A 21,226-nucleotide genomic window follows, 5' to 3' on the forward strand; every position below is an offset into this window, starting at 1 on the left:
TTCATTTCTCAAATATCACAGTCATCATCAGCACTGGTCTGTCGTAACACCCCGACCTCTGACAAACTTGATGTAGTCAACAGATGAATCACTTTTGTAAGTTAAAACAGATGACGATGATTTTCTGAATTCACCAGAATGTTTTTCCTGTGTTCTAAATTTCTTTGTAAAATGTCAGCTGTAATTTTTTTTTTTTTTTTAACTTTTGTCTGGCCCTTATGAACTTTAAACACCATTAGATAGTTTTATTTTTAATTTAAATGCAGCTAGCCACACAAACTGAGCATGAATCAACCATCCTCATAATTTGATAAACGAGTCCATTCAGGCTTTGTTAAAAAAATTGTATTAAAACAGTTTGGAGAAATACTTCTGGATTGTTCATTGTTTAGTATTTCAAAAGTACAGAAACTCTATTTATTTTCAACCACAGATTTTAAGATAAATTATAACTTGTGCAATATTCTGTTTTACTCAAGTGTTACTTTCATGCCGGCACATATTTTATAGTTTATTGTTTTCATTTTCTTGAACATTTCAGAATGATATCCATCTCGGGTTTGAGCAAAACATTCAAACTCCTTTTTACAGTCGCCGACCCACTTGAATAATGTAATAACTCCGTTTGATCTCAGATTTTTAATGACGCTCAATTAGTATCGGTTACAGGCATGTGTGTGTGTGTTTGCGTACGTGAATTTCTGGATGTGTGTAATTGCGTGTGTATGTGTGTACATGGCTGTTTGGACTGCAGATTTGGAGCAGAGTCACCATGTGCCCTCAAGACAAACATCTCTTGTGTGTCCCTGGCCGACTTAGCTGAGTGCTAGGTGTGCGTGTGTGTGTATCTGTGTTTTTGCTCGCTATGGTGCACTTTGAGTTTTGCTGCAGTGTGCTACTGCTGTGGTTTCATAGCAAGTATCTCTGTTTAATGAAAACAACCCAACTAACCTGAGGTGACGTCCTCAGGCAGGATGCGTTACAGTCTGGAGGCCTTGATGACAAATATTAGGTCAGTTTTAGTCTTGGGACTCAACTAGGAAGTGTCAGAAGCGCCGTGCCAGAGGATGTGAGGCTGCTCAGAGGCTCAGAGGGCCGTTTAAAGGTCTGCAATATAGCAAGGAGCCAGACCTCACCGAGTTTTAAAGTAATGACCAAAATCTTGAAAGGAGCATGCACTGTAATGACGCTAACTTTTGGGTAATACCGTCCATTAGCGTAAAAGAAGGTAAAATCACAGCCGCGCAAATTTGTACCAGTTGACGAAGAGCCTTCTGACTTTGAACAAGTCAGAAGAAATTGTTCCACTACACTGCTAAGATGATATAAAAGTATGAATGACTTTCTTCAATGATTTATCATATATTCATCTACTGAAAGAAAGGAAACTCGCTCCTACGTTCTGACCACTGATGTAATGTTGGAAGACAGACCATGCTGTTTGTTTTAATTGTATGTCTGGAGTGGAGCTGGCCAAGTAGTTATTTCTGATTATCACGGTGTTGTAAATACTTAAGAGACATCAAGCACTTAATATCACAGAGGCAGTTGTTTAGACTGCCCAGGTTGTTTAGATTGTCAAGTTTTAATGGGGGATGCAGCTTGGTATTATTGCAGCAAATTAAACATTATGCCTGTGAATTAAATGGCCGAGGGAGACTTATTTACTGCGAGAGAATGATCGGACCAAGAATTGAGCCCTGCAGCACTCCGCATGTGATGCCTGATGGGGAAGAAGATGAGCTGCTAGTGGGGACAGAGGCTGTTGTGTTTGTAACTTTGCTGGAGATGCCACCTGCCGCTTCAGGTGTTCAGATAAAACTGTCAAAGCTTCTCTGTGCTGAGGCCGAAAACGGTGAACATTAAAAAGCCGATAAACTACATGCGTCGTTGCAAAGTGTAAACATGCTTTGACAGTATGTACAAAGTTGTTATAGCTGTTGAAGCATTTATGTTGAGCTGAGTGAGCTGTTATTCCTTTCCTTTAGACCCTCTAACCAGATGATAACTTTCTCTTCATCGCAATGAAAGGATAACATTTCATTTTTCACCTTCTATATCTTGTTCTGTCTAAAAGCAGGTAAAGCTCTGTTTATTTGAATCCACTAAATGTCTCTCTCCTCTCCTCTGTAGAGAGAGGCAGTGGGACAGAAACTACCACCGACCTCCTTCAGCTTCTCCCACACCCAGTGTATCATCTATGCCTTGGGGGTGGGCATGTCCACCAAGGACCCAGACCATCTTAGGTGTGTATCTCTGTGCATGATATGAGGCCTTTGGTACTTAGTGACCTCTGTCCTTTGAATGCCCCGTAGCCTCTCAAAAGGCAATCTGTGTGAAATTGTTTGGAAGGAAACGACCGCCCTGGCGCTATTGCCGCGCCATAATACCGTGACCCGCCTCAAGAAACGCCACAGAAAATCTGTCTAAGCAGGCTTGCAAAATGCGATGAAAATGTGATTTTCAAGGTCCCATAACCCTGACATTTTCACGCAGGTTCCTGTATGAAGGCCACGAGGACTTCAGCTGCTTACCCACCTTTGGGGTAATTCCATCCCAGGCGGCCATGATGGATGGCGGCCTGGCCTCCGTCCCTGGACTTAACATAGATTTCACGCGGGTGGGTCTCTGTTAGAAAACATAAATGTTGAATTTCATATGTGCAGTCACCTGTGGCCACATGTGTTTTTACATTTGTGTGTGTGTATGTGAATTTGCCTGTACTTGTATCCATATGGTTTGTGTTACAGAGTCCTGATTATACGGTAAATAGAGGAATAAACACATTATTCACTCCAGTGAGGCTTTAAGACACTATGGGGACATGATAATATATCACACTGCCTTTTTTTTTTTTTATACAAGGTATTGCACGGAGAGCAGTATTTGGAGCTTTACAAACCTCTACCCACCTCAGGTATGTCCTCCTTTGCAGTTGCAGCACACACAAGAAAACAAGCGCAAATTATTTCAGGTTCCACAATGTATACCTGACAAGAGCCTCAGCGATGTTGGTTCAGAATTATTCAAAGCTGTTTTTTTTTTTTTTTTTTTTTTTTTTTTTGCTGGAGGTGAAAGACAAGTCATCTCACTTCCCTCTGAGTTTAATGTGTGATTTAGAATCTGAGGACTTGTCTCAGGCATTTCAGAAACCATATTTATAAACACACAACATGGGAGCTCTGATTTACAGCCACTTTATTTTGAAACCATAAAGATTGTATTGAACCATAATATTGTATGGATATCTTGTTTTATATAAATACATATATATGTTCTAAAATAGCATATTAGCACTGAAGAACATAATGCATATATAATGCGTCATGCAGGTGCAAACCCAATTCTGCAATATAAAGCACTTAAAGGACTTGATCACAGTATGATACAGTGTGTAGTTAAAACATGATCAAATGCATTTGCAGGTACTCTGACCTCTCAGGCCACCGTAGCAGATGTGTTGGATAAAGGATCTGGGGCAGTCATCCTGCTGGATGGTGAGTTTTATTTCCATTAAACATATAGCCTCCATTATGTGGTGTATTAATGCCATGTCCATTTGTTTTTGTCATTTTAATGGGTGCTTTCCTGAAAGTTGCCTCTTAGGCTGAATTAATGAAAGTTAATTTACAATGTGTGTCTGCAGGGACTCAGAATGGTTCACATTTCGCTTTGACATTTCCATAGAGAAGGATGGTATTAGAACTACTCTGATCTATAATTAAACAGACTTAGAACAAAAAAAAAAAGAAAAAAAAACATGGGACCTTAAGTTCCCAGAGGTTTCACAGAGGGGAATTTTATGTAATTTCTGGATATACTCTAAACCAGTCAGTTTCTGTTATCGTCCTAAGCTGAAAGCAAAGTTATTTCTGGGCAATACAGTACGACAAAGTAATGCTGTCCCACAGAGGCAGCCATGTTTATCTTTAATGCCTGTTTATAGTTTGGGCTGACCTAATGAAATCAACCAACCAGTAAGCAGAGACTTGTATGGGATTGATTCCCTCTGACAGCTGCTAATTGTCTTTTCACAGCCAGCCTCCAAATGTCTGTCTCCCTGCACTCTAATTTTGCTATAAATGTGCTATAATGAGAAAATGTTGCTCAAGCGGATGCTCTTTTTGATGTGTTTACGGTTATGGTGATGTTTCATGACAGTTGGCACTTATGTTGCATATCGTTCAAAGTAATTGCTCGGCTGAAACTAGCCGAGGCCACGGCACATTAAATCAGTACATTTTTTTTTTTTGTTTCCCCTGAGTCAGTATCTATATTGGTGATTTCTTTCATTCATTTTTTTTGTGTTGGAAGAATAAGATACTTCCACACTACACGCAGTGAACAGATTAAAAATCCAGTGTGTTGACTGAAACTCACTCAGGAAAAGCTTGATATTGATTTGTAACACAAGGAGCATCGTTTTGTTTTCATTTTTGATGGTTTGACGGTGCAAAGCTTGTAGGAATGAGAGCAAACCCTTGCCTGTAATTGTGTCATCCACTGCATGCCAATATTTGTGTCTTTTGGGAATAAATAAACAGTGTTAGAACTTCACCAAGCAACAATGTACGCACAGAAATTTTAGCTTTTTTTGCAAGGAGTGGGTTGCTTGTTTGTCTGACAGTCCATGAGTCACTGTCGGCCAGTAAGAGAGGTAATTAAAACCTGGTTGTAAGTAACATCATTGAACACCTGAACACCAGGAAGAAGAAAATGTTGACGGTAAAGTTCAATATGACACGGGCCCAGAGCCTCTTTCTGTCTCAGGCCCCTCCTGAGACAGAAACATTTGGCGTGCAGCTACTGACGACGGCTGAAGCCGAAACGTCTGGCTGCACGGTATTGTACATCATGCAGAAAAATAAATAAGAGATGAACATATTTCTCCTTAGCGCAGGTCATATTGAACTTTATTGGAGTCTCTTTACTATGGAGTGAATCAGCACTGAATTGAACTGAGAAAAAAAAAAAAAAAAGCATGTCTGTGGGTGTGCACATTGGTTTTAAAACAGTGTGTTGACACCCAGAAGGAGAGTTTAGTCAAATTTCCACAGTGCTGACAGTTAAAATAATTTGGGTAACTGTGCCTAAGCAAATACCTACCTTCTGAAATCCACTGAAACATTAGACCAAATCATATTACATATCTTAGTTAGATGTTTTTGGACGTGTGGAATTAAAAGTTGTCTTCTTATGTCTTTGGTCTGTGGATAAAACACGATTCATCCGCTGTGTTGACACGTGTGAGCTCCTTCTTCCATAGTTGATGCCGCCTAAACGCTGTTGACGCTTTGCCTGTGTCACTGTCGCACTGAATGAAGACATGCAATGCATTTCAACACGCCATAGCATCAGCTTGTTCCATGATCAAATATGTAAAAGGCAAACTGAACAGGGAAGTCGAGCTCGCCTTCAGAGTAAACGTTGCGCTGTTTGAAGCGTGCTGGCTGAAGCGGTCAATTCAAGGGGAGCTTTAAACTAAATAACTAAACAAATGAACATCAATCATAACTGGCACATTTCTGCCACTTTCCCCACAAACGATTGTAAATAAATTGCCACTAGGTGAGAACACTGGAATTATTAGAATTATTATTATTATTAATTATAGAGCTCAGCCAACAAGTCATGCAACTTCAAATTCCTTGTACAAGCTGGATAATGGAACAACATACGTACATACATGTCAACATACATTTGACAATGCAATTACGAAATACCCCTAAGTGATATTTCTCATTATACAAGGTCATTGCAGTAATCCCAGGTGTACCTCAACCTTTACTTTGCCAGTGCCAACACAGTGATAGTTTCTCTGAATTTGATTGAATGATAAATGGATATGACATTGTGCTGGTCTACAGTGAACACCTACAGTGGTGACGAGCTGGTGTGCTACAATCAGTGGTCGGTGTTTGTGGTCGGGGCTGGCGGCTTCGGAGGGAAGAGGACCTCTGACAGAGCCAAGGTATTTAAGCCAGATTTTAATTGCTTTACTAAAACCAACAAAATGCATTAGAAAGAATATGTGTAGACTTTGCCTCAATTTTAATTGTTTTTTTCCCTCTGCCAGGCCCTTGTGCCTCCCCCTAACAGGGCACCAGATGCTGTGGTGACTGATTCTACCACCAGAGACCAAGTGAGTGCCTGTGGATCGTGTTTGAAAATAAATCTGATGCATTGATAATTTGAAGATGAAAATGGGATATATTTTTGCTTCCAAGTGCCGCTCCAATGCTCATAAAGTTTCCGTCTAATAAAACGGGTGCAGCCCTGTGTGGCAGATGGTGCTACAAATCAGCGTGTTGCAGGACTGGTGAAAAAGGTTTTCTTGCTGTTTCACCAAGAACACTGAGGCGCCTTATGATGCTGCAAAAATTTAAAAAAAAAAAAAAAAAAAAAAATGCAAAGTCCCTTGAGCAATTTAAATGACTGCAACTGTATCACTTCAAAGACAGTCTTATTTTAGGTATCTCATCTATGGCCTTCATGATAGTTTAATTTTATCCCACATCTGTGCATGAAAAGTTCATGGCTTTATGAATTAGATATAGATCTAAACAGTGTCTCTTTCCCCTGTGGTTACAGGCGGCCTTGTACCGTTTGAGCGGGGACTGGAACCCTCTTCATATAGACCCCAGTTTTGCTGCCATGGGAGGTGAGGGTGCACTGTAAAGCTGGTGTAACATCCGCCTTGAGTGGCGCAATCCCCAGCCAGCATGTCTTCTCTCTTCAAACATTTCTTATGTTTGTTCCCGGCTGGGATTGCTCCCTGTTTCAGCTCAGTCAGAACAGAAGCTGCTTTACATGTGGATATGTGCTGTTTGTTGTCCCGCATAAAACGTGCTCTACCTTTTACCTGTTTGAGAAGTTAATCACAGTTCAGTTCAGTTAGGTTCAAGTAGTTCGATTTCAATTCCAGCAACTCCTAAAGACTCCAGGCAAAAGCAAGTTGAGAGTATTATCATCCCATTTGAAGTGTGCTGGTAAAGTGTATGTTGCCGTTGTGAGAATAGTGAAGCACTGCAGTGTGAAAAGTCCAAAAGGCTTTGAACTGTGAATTACCGGGGCCTCTACCCTCTCTAAGCGACAAAACACTTCAGAAAACGCTTTCCTGTGTCTGGCGAGCGGGACTGAAATGTTCCCTGTGACAGCGCTGATACCTGTGAGCCTCTGTGGTGAGACAGGTCATCTTTAGCTTGCCAGTCAAACTGACATCAGTCAAGAAAGTCCTCGATGTGCCTCTGACGCTGAATAACCTCCTGACACCGAGGGAAGTGGTGGGGATTTGGAAACACAATGCGGCGGCTCACAGTGATTAGTGACAGCCAGCAGGCGTTGTTAGGTGCTACTTTAATCTGAAAACCCTAGTCGCTGTTTTGTAAACCACAAAGGGCACTGCTTTGTAGTCATTTTACAAAATACCGTCAAACGTCTTAAAACATAAAAATCAACTGAAATATTAACTGAATCTTTAATTTTACCCTAATTATTAATTAGTAAGAAATAAATAATCACAAAGGTGTTAGTCTGACACCAAAAAATATGGTTATAGAGCAGTATTTGCACAAAGTGGTTGCTAACCATCATTTAAATAACATAAGTCGAATTTTTCATTTTGTACATCAGTATTTACCTATTAAGCAGTCAGTTTAGCAGTTTATGTGCTCTCTAAGTACCTTCTGTTGAGGCAAACACGCTGTTGCACAACTTGTATCAGCACTCTGACTTAGTTAGAATAATATTCAACAGTTAGGCTGTTGGGCCTTAAAAATAAAAGCATAAATTGTTCTTTTGGAGCGGTGGGTTTGCTAAAATCCTATCAAGTTCCTTACTAGAATCAGTACATTGTATAGGCAGTGAGCCACTAGTTGTAAAATTGAGCAAACTGGTAGATTTAAAGCTGAAAACAAAAAGTGCATGAATAAACAAAGAAGAAAAATAAACATACCACAACATAGCATAGAACTGATGGGAACAGCTATGAAATTAAAGCTCCGTTATATCGAGTCCAGTGAGCCATAAAAAGGCCGCCACTGAAATGGCCTGTTGGTCTCCTACACTGTACGTGCACCGATCAGACAACTGGGAATATTGTGCATCGGATCGTCCAGCCCACTTTCTCTGGAGTCCAGTGTTTCCAGTCAGGTAAAATCAGGTGAATCAATCAGGTGAAAACGTTGTAAAGTGGGCGTGAATCATAACTCTGTGCTGCTTAAAGTAGAAGATGTATCGACGGCTGGATGTCATGACATTACTGATTGAAATTGGTTGGTTCATGCCGACATGAGCACATGACAACCTTTGTAGGTTTTGTACCACAAGAAAAAAATGACTGTATTTTGGTATAAGATTTAAAAAAAAAGATGTTAGGCATATATCATTAAGTAGATGCACAGTATTTCCACAGATAAGATAAAAAAAAAAGGGTTAAAAGGGCATTTTTCTTTTCATCTACTCTTTAATAAAGTGGAATTAGCAGAGATCAAAGTAATTTTCTACAAAGCACCCTTGACAAATCTTCATATAATAGACAAACATGAAACTGATAGATTTTGACAGCAGACTCCGTGCTCTTGTGGCTCACCTCTGAATCGTCATGCGTCTAAAGCAAAGGCGGATGTGTTCGCCTTCAGCTCTGCACAGAGTGATGGACCAAGTGTTTTGTATACTTTTCCGCATGCAGTCAGAAAACCTTCATCCAGCAATTTAGCTAGACCAGTTTTTGATCTTCAAATAAAACATGTGGTAACACTTTTTTGAAGTTGTTCAGATTCAGACAACTTTATGTATCCCTGCAAGGCCACGTTGTTGCAGCTCACATCACCGCATCAGACAAAAAATCAGTGACATGTCCCGAAGTTTAGTGACACATTAAATAGTAAAAAGACACTTGAAACTGCTGAAATGTTTGTGAAGTAGTTTAACAGCAGAGGGGATCAAAGATTTGGAGCAGTGATTGGTTTTTCTTGGAGGCACTGTGTATCAGCATCAAATTGAACTCTTTTGTGTTCAGTCGTGTTCATAAGACCGACATATTCATTTTAATAAAATTGTTATTATACAGGGAAAGGATTAAAAGTTACACCAAGTTACCTTGTCTAAGTGGCCTCACTCAGTTAAAAACTGTAAAAACTGCAGGTTTCTGTTCGGCAGCACATAGAAAACCAAGTCACATTGCAAAACAAAACATAAAACAAAAATAAAACAACAGATAAAGCATAACAGCTACACAGACATACAGAACGGAGTGAGTAAGACACTAAATGTGAACTGAAATCCACCATAACGCTGTCATAATTATGAGACGGTAGCTGTCGTGAACATTAACAAATATAAGTCATATCAGGTGTATCTCTGACACATTGTTGTGACTAATGTGAAGCTGTTCTGACAAAAGACAAATATCAACTTGGCAAGAAAAGTGACATAACTGACAGCTGCCGTGTCGTGCTTATGACGTCTTATGAACACAGCTTCAAAGATAACAAACCTTTGTGTTTGCTCAGGTTTCAAGGCTCCCATCCTCCACGGCTTGTGCTCGTTTGGCTTCGCCGCCCGACACGTCCTGAAGCAGTACGCCAACAACGACCCCTCCAGGTTCAAGGCCATCAAGGTCAGGAAACACGAGCCTTTAAATCCCCGCACACGTTTTCTTCACATTTATCCAAGCGTGTATTTTGTGCCTCAACTCTGTGCAGTTAATATTCACTCGCACCGTGACGGTACAGGAGTTTCCACAGTGGCCTAGACGCTTGTGTTAATCACGCCCAGCGAATGTTGGAGATTATTTTTATGTAGTGATTACCTTTACTTTACGCTGTCAGCCACTCTAACACTTGTGTCTGCGTCAGGTCCGCTTTGTGAAGCCGGTGCTGCCAGGCCAGTCGCTGCAGACCGAGATGTGGAAGGAAGGCAACAGGATTCACATCCAGTGCAAAGTCAGTAGCAGTACACTTGGCTAACACCTTTGGTCCTAAAGCGCTGTCTTTAGCATCACCATATGACTTACGATAACTAATGAATCGGACTCTGACGTGCGTGTGTCCTGATCGGCGCTCTGCTCCCTCATCCAGGTCAAGGAGACAGATGCTGTGGTGCTTTCTGGGGCCTACGTGGATTTACATGGAGCAGCCGAGGCTTCGCCAGAAAACCTTACCCAAGTACGCCGCTCCGAAAAAGCCTCATTCTTTGATCCATCCGTCTTACTCTCCGTCTATTCTCACTGCTGTTTCTTCCCTCCTTCAATTTCCACCCCTCTTCAGCTTTGTTCATGGCCCTTAACGTTAGAATCAAAGGCCAAATTATTATTTTTTTCTTTCAGTAAAAAGATGATTTAAAGGTAGATTTTGATGAATTTTATGAAGTGTATTTCTTTCTGCCTGTGTGCAGGGAGGTGGCCTTCAGAGCGAGCTGGTGTTTGCAGAGATTGGTCGTCGTATTAAAGATTTGGGGTCGGAGCTGGTCAAGAAGGTCAACGCTGTGTTTGGCTGGGAGATCACCAAAAATGGCAAGACCGCTGCTCAGTGGAGTAAGTCCAGTCAGCGCCGACAGTTCACTAGTTTGTAAAGCACCTTTCAGTGAGTCTAGAAATTAAATATCCACAGAAATTACAAACAGATTTGACCTCGATTGACATTTTTCTTGTCAGTCTGTCAAATGAGCTTTAGCGGGAAGGACAGACCATGGTGAATGCTTATGACGGCACAAGAATCCTAAACAAAAGTGAATTTCTTGAAGCCAAATGGGGAGAGCCGGCGCAGGGAAGCCAAGCTCTCCAAGGTGCTTATGTTTTATTCAGCCTTCTCGCTCTGTCGTCCCTTTTTCCTCCCTCCCTCCCTCCCTCTCTCACCAGCCATTGATCTGAAGAGCGGGACCGGCTCCTTACATAAAGGCCCTTACAGCGGGAAGGCGGATGTGACCTTCACAGTGTCAGACGAGGACTTCATGGAGGTGGTGCAGGGAAAACTCAACCCTCAGAAGGTAACGAGCAAGTCGTCAGACCTGCTCCACTCTCAATCAGCCGACCTTTATTGATACGGCTCGTCTCACAAAAGGGCAATTCCTGTCACTGTCGTAGCGAACCACCTCAAAGTGGGTTTTCTGCATTTTGAATAAAGCTGAAATTGTTCATGTGTATCCATGCGAAAGGCAGATTTATTCTCCAGGTACAGCGCAGTTACCTCCCAGTCATGATTGATGTCGGTTTTTTATTTTGAACCAAGGAGTGTGTATGCTCACAAAGGGAGCGTTGCAGCAGAAGCACCTGGGAAGGGTTCACACACACACACACACTTCACCTGCTTGAGCTCTAAAACAAGCTTCCAAAATAAGAGGCTAAACTGTCTTGAAAGTGAGATGTTTTACATCTTTTCCTACTTTGAAACTGTCAGACATTTTTTCTAGTATATGTTAATTAGAGAGGGTGCCTTTTAAGAGCGCCTCATTCTCTAATGATTTCCCACTTGGTCTTGTCATGTCACATAAAAAAATGGAAGGCAATGATCTCTCAAACCCAGATCAGAAAGCCCTCAGCTCTGATAATCAATCGTCACTGCTTGTTATGTCTTCAGCCTCCCGTCTGTCACAGGAAGCGGCCATCACTGTGTACAGAATTTATATGCTTCCCACTGTTCTTGATGTGCCTCCCAGAGTGCATGATATTGATCATGCACTGTGCACTCTCCAAAGAGCATCACAAGGCTGCAGAGCAGCGGATCCCCCAGGCTGGGTCTTTTTCAGTTTCTCCAGCACACTTTGAATGCCGATGAAAGCCTCAAAACGGAGCAGCTGGAGAAAGATTAGTTGCTGGAGTTGAAAAGTGTACTAATAACGGGCATCTAAGGTCACAATAACCACAATCCCATGATTGATTCTCGTCTAAGAAAGTACTGGCATATCTTGAGTAGTTCAGTTTACCCAGTAAACAGTCTGCTGCTGCAACTTGCTTGATTTCCAAGTCTATCTCTTATGAATATGAATGTTCTCTGAGTGTTCTGCTGCCAACGCGGCAGCAGAACAGTGGTCAGATATTTCTCTAACCCAAGGCCTGGCTTGTTGCTTTTTTAGTTGTGTAATGTGATGTTAGCCTGAGGCACCTTGGCCTTATTTTACCATCTAACTGAAAATGAAGAGTAGACAACCAGCTTGCAAACTGGGGGGTGGATTTCTGCTCGTCTTTGTAACACTGTCTTTGTTCTCCTTCTAGGCATTCTTTGCTGGCAAACTGAAGGTTAGAGGGAACATCATGATGAGTCAAAAGCTGGAGGTCATCCTGAAAGACTACGCCAAGCTGTGAGCTCCGCAACCAGCCAATCCGTAGACTTCAGGAACTAACCAAACTACCAATCAGAGAGCGGCTTTGATACTCTTCCGCCTTTCCTTGACTTGTTTCATGCGTGTTCTCTTTGCCTCTCAGTGGAACGGCATAATAAATGACCTGATAGACTTGTGTGGACCGGCCTCATAAAGTGGGTTAACTTTCACCGTGGTGACCAAACGTACAAAGATGCTTCCTGATGTGACGTTTCTTTTACTTGATCAAATGCAAGTGTGATTTGGAAAGCAGAGGGAGGAATCAGTGGCCGATTACTGAGGTAGAGCTAAGGCATCTGGACACTAACAGGGAAGCAATAATTTGCTGTCATTTCAGCTTAGTTTGGTCCTTATTTTCAGTTTTTCTGCCTAAACGTGCAGTTAACACCAAAAATCCAAATAACAGAAGTCGGCACCCGACCCTGACAGATTAACAGATTTCAAGTTTGATTATTGCACCAACCAATATTGCATTTTTCTTCTGTATCTGGCATTGAAATTGACAGGCACACATGTTGGAAGGTTTTAAGAGAAATAAATCCGAGCATTACAGTGAACTGTAACGTCACTTGATTTGACACGTTGGGTGAAAATAACCGACTGGTTGCTAATCTGACGGCCTCTAATTCAGACGTCCACGACTTCATGATGATGACGGACAAACTGGAGTCCATGAATGCAAAAAGACGGTTTGATTTGTACCCGATACTGTAATCGTAACAATCTTTTTTTTTTTTTTTTTTAACAGAAACTTTATATCTGATTATAAATTGTATTGTACAGTTTATTAATTATAAACCTATAAATGTAAAAAATTAGAGGGATGTTAATGCACTTCTAATGCTTCTGTCTCAATAAAGCTGGTTATTAAAAAGTTAGGAATGCTTGCTGGAGCGTCACCGGCGTTTCCTGTCTGTCTTTACACGCCGGGCGAGAGCTGAGAGGGGAAAGTCCACAACAAGCTATGTGAAGCTCAACATGTTGGTAGGGCAATAATGTGGAAACATGCTTCTCTTGAACTCATTATTTTTAATAAATCTGACTCAGTGTGGAGTTGCTCTGCTGACTCTGTTGCCATGGTAAAGAGTGTCTCCCATCTGTGACACACTCTTTTTGAAGTGCCTCTGCAGGAAAAGTAACACCGTCTTTTCTATCCTTTACTTTGCATCGTTCACTCTGTCGAATCAAAACACCTTGATGTGAAGGACAATAATCCAGCCGCCTCTACTGTCAAAATTACACAAAGACAACGTGCTAGCATATTTAAGTTCATTTTTTATTACATCCGTACATTTTATGTATAGCCTATAATACAATATGATTTGTACAATATATTCATTATAAAATTAGAATGATCTGATCAAATTCACATTTGCAAGATTGTAGAGCAAGAGAAAGCGCATGGTCAGATTAGAATGTGATGCTATTATACTTTTGAGCTGATTAATCCAATGTTTGTCTATCCACTTGTGCAATAGCTCAACACCCTGATGCACTGATGTAGTCTGTAGCTGTTAAATCCAATCGCTTGAGAGGGGAGTCGAGGGAAACGAGCAATCCCTGCGGGAAAAAAACACTGGCTTTGCTAAAATATTTTATTTTCCAAGTACTATCAGAGTACACCATATCGTTTTCCAACCAGTTTGACTTATGGGGGAAAAAAAATCAATCACATTGTGCTTGGGGTTGTTCTGGCCCACATGAAATTACACACACGCGCGCACACACACGAAAAAAAAAAAAAAAGATAAAATAAAAAGGCAACCCCATGACAGAGAAAAGAAAAAGCTTACATCTGCCTCATGATGAAATCAACAAGCATATATTCCTAAATATGAACACAATTCATAAATATACCTGGTATTTGTACAAAATTATATTCTTCATAAAGTGGAGTTTGTCTTTACCCACTGTAAATGTTCTACTAGTTATTAATCTTCACGGTTATGCAGAATTATTGTGAGAGGCCTAATTAATGGATCTATGTATATACACAAATACAATAAAACTGCTTCATCTGAAAGTTATTCCTCAGTTTGTCCTCCCTGAAATGAAAGCAAATGTACATTTGTCTCCTACAGCAGCACGTCATGATTCTATGGGTTGTTAGCTATATGGATTATAATCCTTCAGACAGAATGGCTATGTGACAGTATGACTTTGCATAAACCCCTTCCTTTATTATATGGAAGACGCATCTTAATATACCTAGACTACATTTCCAAGCATGTCCTGAAAGCCATGTACTGCATTTGGAGGATATAAAGATTTTTTTTTTTTTTTTTTTATTACTGGAAAACATAAATGCAGTAAGGGTTATTATTACTATCTGCCAAAGCCACAAAATAACACTAGCAAACCAGCTCAAACTAGTCTGCTAAATAAAATTAATTAGTAACAAGGCAACTTAAAAAAAAAATATATGTTGTTTTCAAGGCAGTTCTTAATCATGGTCCAGTGGAAAATGTGGAGTCAAGGAAAAAGAAGTGCATTGTTGTTGGAATAAAACACCATTTCCACATCAAAACATAATCTCCATTAAAATTTGTATGACACCCTCTCCCACCCGTTCCCAAAGTCAACAGCAAAGGTTTGATTATGCTACATGTTCTTAAGCTCAACACTAAACATCTGAAAGAAATGCAGACAGAAATAAGTATTATTCATGGTGTCCCATTTCAACAGGGGCTTTGTTAAATTAAAGCTACTCTGTGCAACTTAATTTCAACAATAATCATCATCATCATCGTTATTAGAACCAACAGTACTAGTACTGTGCCATTATGGCAGAAGTAGTTTTAGAGATTAAGGACACTTAATAATTATAACACTGGTTAAATCTAGGCCAAGACCATAACAACAAACATTGTACTGTATATTACTTATTACAAAGGCCTGGTGTGCTCGTGATATGTAGCCTTGCAGTTATGTGCAGTGCACTACATATAATTTTGCTTAATTTATGTGCAAATACAGAGAGCAAAATGTTGCATTCGGGCAGTTCTTGTAAATTAGAAAGAGGCACAGGAGTGTCTCATAAAGCTGAAGCTGTAAATGCAAATGACAAATTTGGTCTAATTTGACTAAAATTGACTTAAAAATGTGATTATTTTTTACCTTCATTAAAAAAAAAAAGAAAAAAAAAGAAAGAAATCACAAACAAGGTTTTATGTTTCTTCTGTTGTTCTGAACTCATGCTGGATAGGAGCATCAGCTAAATGCCCAAAATAATAAATGTAAATGTTTCGGCATGAAAAGTCAACCGCGATATGGAATTTACGTACTGTGACTCCTGACTTGTGGTTGAGTTTCATGCATTAAGAGCAACACCCGGCCCTTGGTTTTCCAAATGAGTTGGTCGAGTCATTCATTTACAAGTTAATGAATTTATATGGAGCACCGGATTCCATGAGAAACCCTTGTGACTGGATATGATGTGCTTTGTACGATGTCAACTCGCCTTACTGCACTGTGCAAAACAGGGACGACAGTGTTGTACAGCCTTATGGTGACATACGAACCCCTGTGGGGACACTTAGCGTCCCGAGACACACTGTACACACACGTCTCAGTCTGTCTGTACACTCGAGTCAATACTCTATTTGTACCGCGTAAATGATCACTCGAACGTTCCAGCAGATCCCAGAAGAGCTTCCACAGAATCCCATTCTAGAGAACAGAATCCCGCGATTATGATTGCCTTACTAACATACACTAAGGATAAGGTGATACTGTGTCAGAATAATGTTATGGTGCTAGTTTTTTCTCAGCTTTCAGTCTCCTCTACTCCTTCTGCAGTCTCCTGTGCAAAGAAAAAAAAAAACAAAAAAAACAGCAGTCTCCTCCGGCCCTGCGCAGAGCGAGATGGCAGTTCATTCTCGATAAATCCCCAAATTCTGCTGCTGTCTGTTTTCAAACAGTTTGTTCTGACTTGAACATGCCCTTGGTCCGTACCCTGTGTCCACTTTGACTACGTCTGTGGTTTAGACACTCACAGAGGTTCCCGTGTGCATGTGCTTGGCTGTGCTGCCTTGGTTACAGGCAGTGCCGACGCTGTGGGTTAGTAACATCACACCACAGCGCTGTCGAGTCTCAGGCCCTGCTCATCAGGTGATGCACGTCTCACTAAGTAGGCCTTACTACTAAATTGTATGTACATTCTACCCATTTTGCCTTTGTGAAAGCTTTCGGGCATCATTGCTCTGTTACGTGACGTCATTCCTCCAAAATAAATGAGCTTAGATGGCATTTGTTCTAATAAATAAACTTCACGTAATCAAACTGCGGGCAACCTTGCTCTATCATACAATGCACTTCACATTATTCAGTCGAATGACTTGGACATAAGCTGGACGACGCAGGTTTCTGCGCTCCATCCCGTCTATATGATGAACTTGACGTCGTTCTTGAGGTTGCCATGGTTGTTGTTGCCGACAACGCTGTAGCGATCGGGGAGGATCCTCATCTTCATGGTTCCATCTGCACCACAGGAGAAGATGTGATTGGCTGGTCCCACCTCTATCTGCATGACACCCGTGCCAAGGTTCCTGAACAGCGACTGGCGTGCGTGTTCATTTGGAAAGGTGTGGAGCAGAGACTGGGTGGCCAGGCTCCAAACCTGCGGGGTCCAGGACAGATCTAACATTAACAACTATTTGATGGCAATTTGTGCAATGAATATACTTTAACAAGATGAGTTTATTTCCCAAAAATATTCAAGCATGTTAAACTATTTTCCCCTTGACAGACACAAAGGAAATTACTAACACAGGAGGCACATCCACAGGGAGCCATCATCAGCTTTGAGCAGCTTGCAATGTTTGCTTCATCGTCGCAGGCTGGGAACTGTGTCCTATTTCATAAACTGAAGCCTATATGTGCTAGTTGACTGGACTGCCCTGTCACAGTTCAATATCTTGTAAATTTGCAGCATACCTGCATTAAATTTGTAATCAGTCACAATTGATGACTTCAGAACAAATAACATCAAGTGTAATAGCATGCCTGTCACCGAATCCTGAGAAGAAACGTTATTTACTTTCAAATAATGCCACAGTTGCAATCACAGGTCATTTTACAGCAGGTTTTTTTCTCCTCTCCAAAAAAGCATTTGCCTCTCTCTCTTAGTCCTCCAACCCAAACTCTCACACAGCTTTTCTCACAAGTTTTTGTGAGAAAATCTCACATGCAAGTCACTTGAATTTCAAACAGATGTCTGCTGCCTCAGTCCTCGCTACATTTGCTTGAAATTCAGCTGTGAGCTTCATTCGTGGAGCGATGGCTGTGCGATGTGTGTGAATATATCCAAGTTATAAACACAGAGGGAACTCGGTTCTATAGATGATTTTCAGCTCTGTCTCCATGAGGGTGTTACAGTATGTGAAGACATTGTACAGTGTTATACATCACCTCTCAGTTCAATGTAAATAAATTATGCTTTGCCTGTTCCATTTCCCATATAACCCCACTTCCTCCTAACACTTAAATCATCGTCATTCGCATCAAACTATTATTCGGAGAGCAGGTGAAAAACACAAGTGTGAAATGAGTTTCGATTGAATTTGATGGTGCTTGCTGTCTCAATGGATAAACACAATGGCCCCTCTGACTGTTGAGGAGAGAGAGACCTTCACACCTGGGTACCAGCGCCTTGTAATCCATTGCTCTGGAGCTGAACAGCAACTTTGCGTGGAGAAAATGACTGAAACTGTATTTATATTCTAAATTGATTTTTTTTTTGTGTTTTGAATGAGGGTTCCCAGTCTGGCTCTGAGTTAAAATTCCTGCACTCTCTGAAGCTGTAGTGTTTCATGACCTCGACATTCTTCTCTCTCTTGGTTTGTTAAGGTTTCTTTTTTTTGCTAAAGAAGTCTGGTTTCCACTTAATGTTGGGGAAACAGTGGAGAACCAGCAAGTAACGCCATAAATGGGTGACAAAAGCTGTAAAATACATTCTGCTACCTTTCTGAGCCCTTCGTAAAAATCCTCTGACATTCCCTGACTTTATCTGAGAATTTAGCAAATTTGCCGACTGTCAGATTACGCCTCTCAAAACTCCAGTATTCATGTATTCCAGAAATTCCACCAAATATCATAAAAGTGACGGAAGGATGAACACATTGTATTTACAGTGTTGAAGAAAATCAGGTTTCACCTCTCAGTGCCTGCTGCTGTGGGTCCTTAGACTTCTGTTGTGTTAATTCAGTTGTGAATGTAAAATGACATGGTTGAAAGGCACCTATCCTATCACTCATACACCAAGCAGGCAGGTTTTAACAGGTGGACCTCTTGCTAAAAAAGTGTGTGACAAACAGAAGCCCTGTGCACATATTTCTCCTCCAGGTTAACCGGTGTCACAGTCTTCCAACTGAGGTAAGGACTTCAGTACCAATTTCTACTGAAAATGTAGAATATAGGAGCTAAAGCCAGAAATTGACTGAACCCTTTAAATGGGTTCAGATCATGGACTAAAATGCCGGGCTAATGTGTGTGTTAAATGAGCTCAGGTCACAGACGTTGGGGGGATTTTTAGGTTAATGTAAAAAGGGATATAAAACAAATGTGGGGAATCAGTCCACATACCTTTATGTTGCCCTCAGCGGAGCCGCTGATGAAGCAGCCTTCTGTAGGATCAACGGCCAGGGCTTTGACCGGCGAGTCGTGGGCCTGGAAGCTCTGGCGCTGGTGCCTGTGGGGAAGCTCCAGGACACTGATCCAGCCTTTCCTACCGCCTGTGATAAGCAGCTGCTGCCTGGGGGCCAGCGAGAGCACAGTAGCACCTGACTCGTGGCAGCAGAAGGCTAAAGAGAGAGGAGGAGGAGGAGGATGGACAGAAGAGGGTCAAGGGCAAAGAAGAAAATGTGGAAAGGTGAAAAGGTAGAGAAGTGGTGAAGGAGATGGGAAAATGAGAGGGGATGGGATGATGGAGTGGGGAGGGGAATGAGGGACAGAGAAAGGGAGGACAGAGAAGAGAAGTGAAAGCAGGAAATTTAAGATGTTATCGATGTATCAGTTGATTTATCATAAAAGATAATAAAATGAAAGCCACAAGTCAAATCCCATTTCCTCTCTCTGGAGGTCGAGCTGTGCCTCACCGTGTACGAGGCTGTTCATAGGGGTCACCAGAGTGTCCCACAGACACACATTCCTGCCAACACAAAAATCACTGCATTACTATACATCCAGTCAATGCTCAGCTTTAACAACATGTCAATACCCAAGCTGGTCACAGTGCAGTGGAGCTGAATGGAAAGAAGGTCAGTGTTTAATTAGGAATTCATGACATGGAATTAAGCACTTAGACACAATTTGGGAAGGCAATTGGAGATTAAATCCTGCGTCTATTCTCTTGTACCTGTTGTCTGTTGAAAGGCCCGCAGTGGCAATGAGAGAGGAGGAGCCGACGAACACAAAGTCATGAGCTGTCTTATTGTGGCACTGCAACGTCTGGCAAAGAGAAATAAGCAGGGCCCTCAGTAATAGTGACAGTAATACAGAGACACAAGATCCAAGTAAACAAGAGGAATGAAAATGACGGGAGGAAAGCAAGAAGACACTAAGAGGGGAGAGAGACGTTAAAGAGAGATGAACGGGATAAATAAAAGAAAGAGGGATATGGAGGGAAAGGGGTGGGGCTGCATATCAATGAGCCTTGCGAGTTTCTTACCAGATAGGGTTTGGGTGCATTCCCACTGGTGTTGGTCTGCCAGAGACTCAACCCTCCATCAGCATCTACGATACCGAACTACACAACACAATCAGAAAACAGGTGTAAGATATGGGAGAGAGCAAGTCTGAAAACAGTCGAATGCTTTATTTTGCTGGACTCTTCAAACAAATCTGCAAAGTGAAAACATCACTTACATAAGGATTTGCTTTCAGAAGGTTAAAGCACATTCGACTATTTTGCCTGGACTGAAAATCATTTGCACAGGAAGAGCACCCACTGAGAACCATTACTACCTCTGAGTGACTTGTGGTGTGCTTGATTTATCTTCCCAGACACTTCAACAGCTTCAAAAGCACCTCTTACATAACTAACACCGAGTGCTCCTCATGCCCTCTCTTTCCAGTATTTTAAGGCTATTCCACTCTTTTGCCCAGGACAGACAGATAAGGCATTACTAGCACAGGAGCGGCACTGTCTGAGAAAATTATTAGCTTGAGGCAAATGCCTGAGTTCAGGGTGGTGGAATCACTCAGATGAGGGCTGATGTGTGCTGAAGTAAAACTCCCTGCTGCGGTTTGTGCCTGAATGGCAGAGTTGTGAGAGAAAGTGTGAAAACGTTGCTGAATCTGACAGGCTCACAGCACAACTCAGTCATGTTGCAACCCTAAATATAGCGTGACATCTGTATGGTGGTAGTTAACTGTTCACATCATTCAACCTCCCATTCGCTGTCTGTGTGTATAACTTTGTAACCTTGTTTCCCTGGTGGTTGAATCGTATTCTGGTGACTCTTGAGTTCCCTGGGCTTCTGAAGCAGATGATCTGCTGGGAGTGACCCCACTCAAACATCCTCACACTGCCATCTTGTGCTCCCGTCAGGTCTGAAAAACAACAGGGCAAAGAAAACGTTACATCGGTGCCACTCAGCATCAAAAACATTCTGATGGAGGCTCTGGTCCCAACATGGTGCCCTGGTATTTCACTGTTTGCCAAAATCTTCTACTGTATTATCGATAGGGGGAATATGTGATTCACAGACTTTTCAGACGACATTGTTATGACCTGCTGGGAATGATTCCTCCCAAACAGCTCACCACTGAATTCGTTTTAGTGGAAAACACATGGTTGTAACAAATAGGGCTCACTCAGCCTTTTCTAAATCAACAGCAGCAGCAGGACCACAAGAAAAAACTTTGCAAACTTTGCTAAGCATCCAGATAAGAGAAACTTCCTGGCTGA

At 41.5% G+C, this 21,226-nt stretch overlaps 2 protein-coding genes across 5 annotated transcripts in view; one reads left to right on the forward strand and one right to left on the reverse strand.

The window, feature by feature from the left end:
* The window catches only part of hsd17b4 (hydroxysteroid (17-beta) dehydrogenase 4), a 37,100-nt gene extending 23,069 nt beyond the window's left edge, over positions 1 to 14,031 (forward strand). The window contains exons 13-25 of the mRNA XM_030060970.1: positions 2,134 to 2,246; positions 2,497 to 2,620; positions 2,866 to 2,917; positions 3,426 to 3,497; positions 5,868 to 5,971; positions 6,077 to 6,142; positions 6,592 to 6,661; positions 9,513 to 9,619; positions 9,858 to 9,944; positions 10,080 to 10,166; positions 10,396 to 10,534; positions 10,859 to 10,986; positions 12,212 to 14,031. Coding sequence (XP_029916830.1) covers positions 2,134 to 2,246; positions 2,497 to 2,620; positions 2,866 to 2,917; positions 3,426 to 3,497; positions 5,868 to 5,971; positions 6,077 to 6,142; positions 6,592 to 6,661; positions 9,513 to 9,619; positions 9,858 to 9,944; positions 10,080 to 10,166; positions 10,396 to 10,534; positions 10,859 to 10,986; positions 12,212 to 12,301 — 1,239 coding nt within the window. The 3' untranslated portion in view covers positions 12,302 to 14,031. The remainder of the gene's footprint in view (positions 1 to 2,133; positions 2,247 to 2,496; positions 2,621 to 2,865; positions 2,918 to 3,425; positions 3,498 to 5,867; positions 5,972 to 6,076; positions 6,143 to 6,591; positions 6,662 to 9,512; positions 9,620 to 9,857; positions 9,945 to 10,079; positions 10,167 to 10,395; positions 10,535 to 10,858; positions 10,987 to 12,211) is intronic.
* A 555-nt stretch (positions 14,032 to 14,586) lies between these two features.
* Positions 14,587 to 21,226, reverse strand: part of dmxl1 (Dmx like 1) — a 63,488-nt gene continuing 56,848 nt past the window's right edge. For all 4 annotated transcript variants that reach the window (XM_030060966.1, XM_030060967.1, XM_030060968.1 and 1 more), the window contains 6 exons: positions 20,741 to 20,868; positions 19,985 to 20,062; positions 19,673 to 19,764; positions 19,413 to 19,465; positions 18,901 to 19,118; positions 14,587 to 16,936 (listed from right to left, as the gene is read on the reverse strand). In XM_030060966.1, coding sequence (XP_029916826.1) covers positions 16,700 to 16,936; positions 18,901 to 19,118; positions 19,413 to 19,465; positions 19,673 to 19,764; positions 19,985 to 20,062; positions 20,741 to 20,868 — 806 coding nt within the window. In that variant the 3' untranslated portion in view covers positions 14,587 to 16,699. The remainder of the gene's footprint in view (positions 16,937 to 18,900; positions 19,119 to 19,412; positions 19,466 to 19,672; positions 19,765 to 19,984; positions 20,063 to 20,740; positions 20,869 to 21,226) is intronic.

Source organism: Myripristis murdjan, chromosome 9 (genome assembly GCF_902150065.1).
Source record: "Myripristis murdjan chromosome 9, fMyrMur1.1, whole genome shotgun sequence".
Lineage (NCBI taxonomy): Eukaryota > Metazoa > Chordata > Actinopteri > Holocentriformes > Holocentridae > Myripristis > Myripristis murdjan.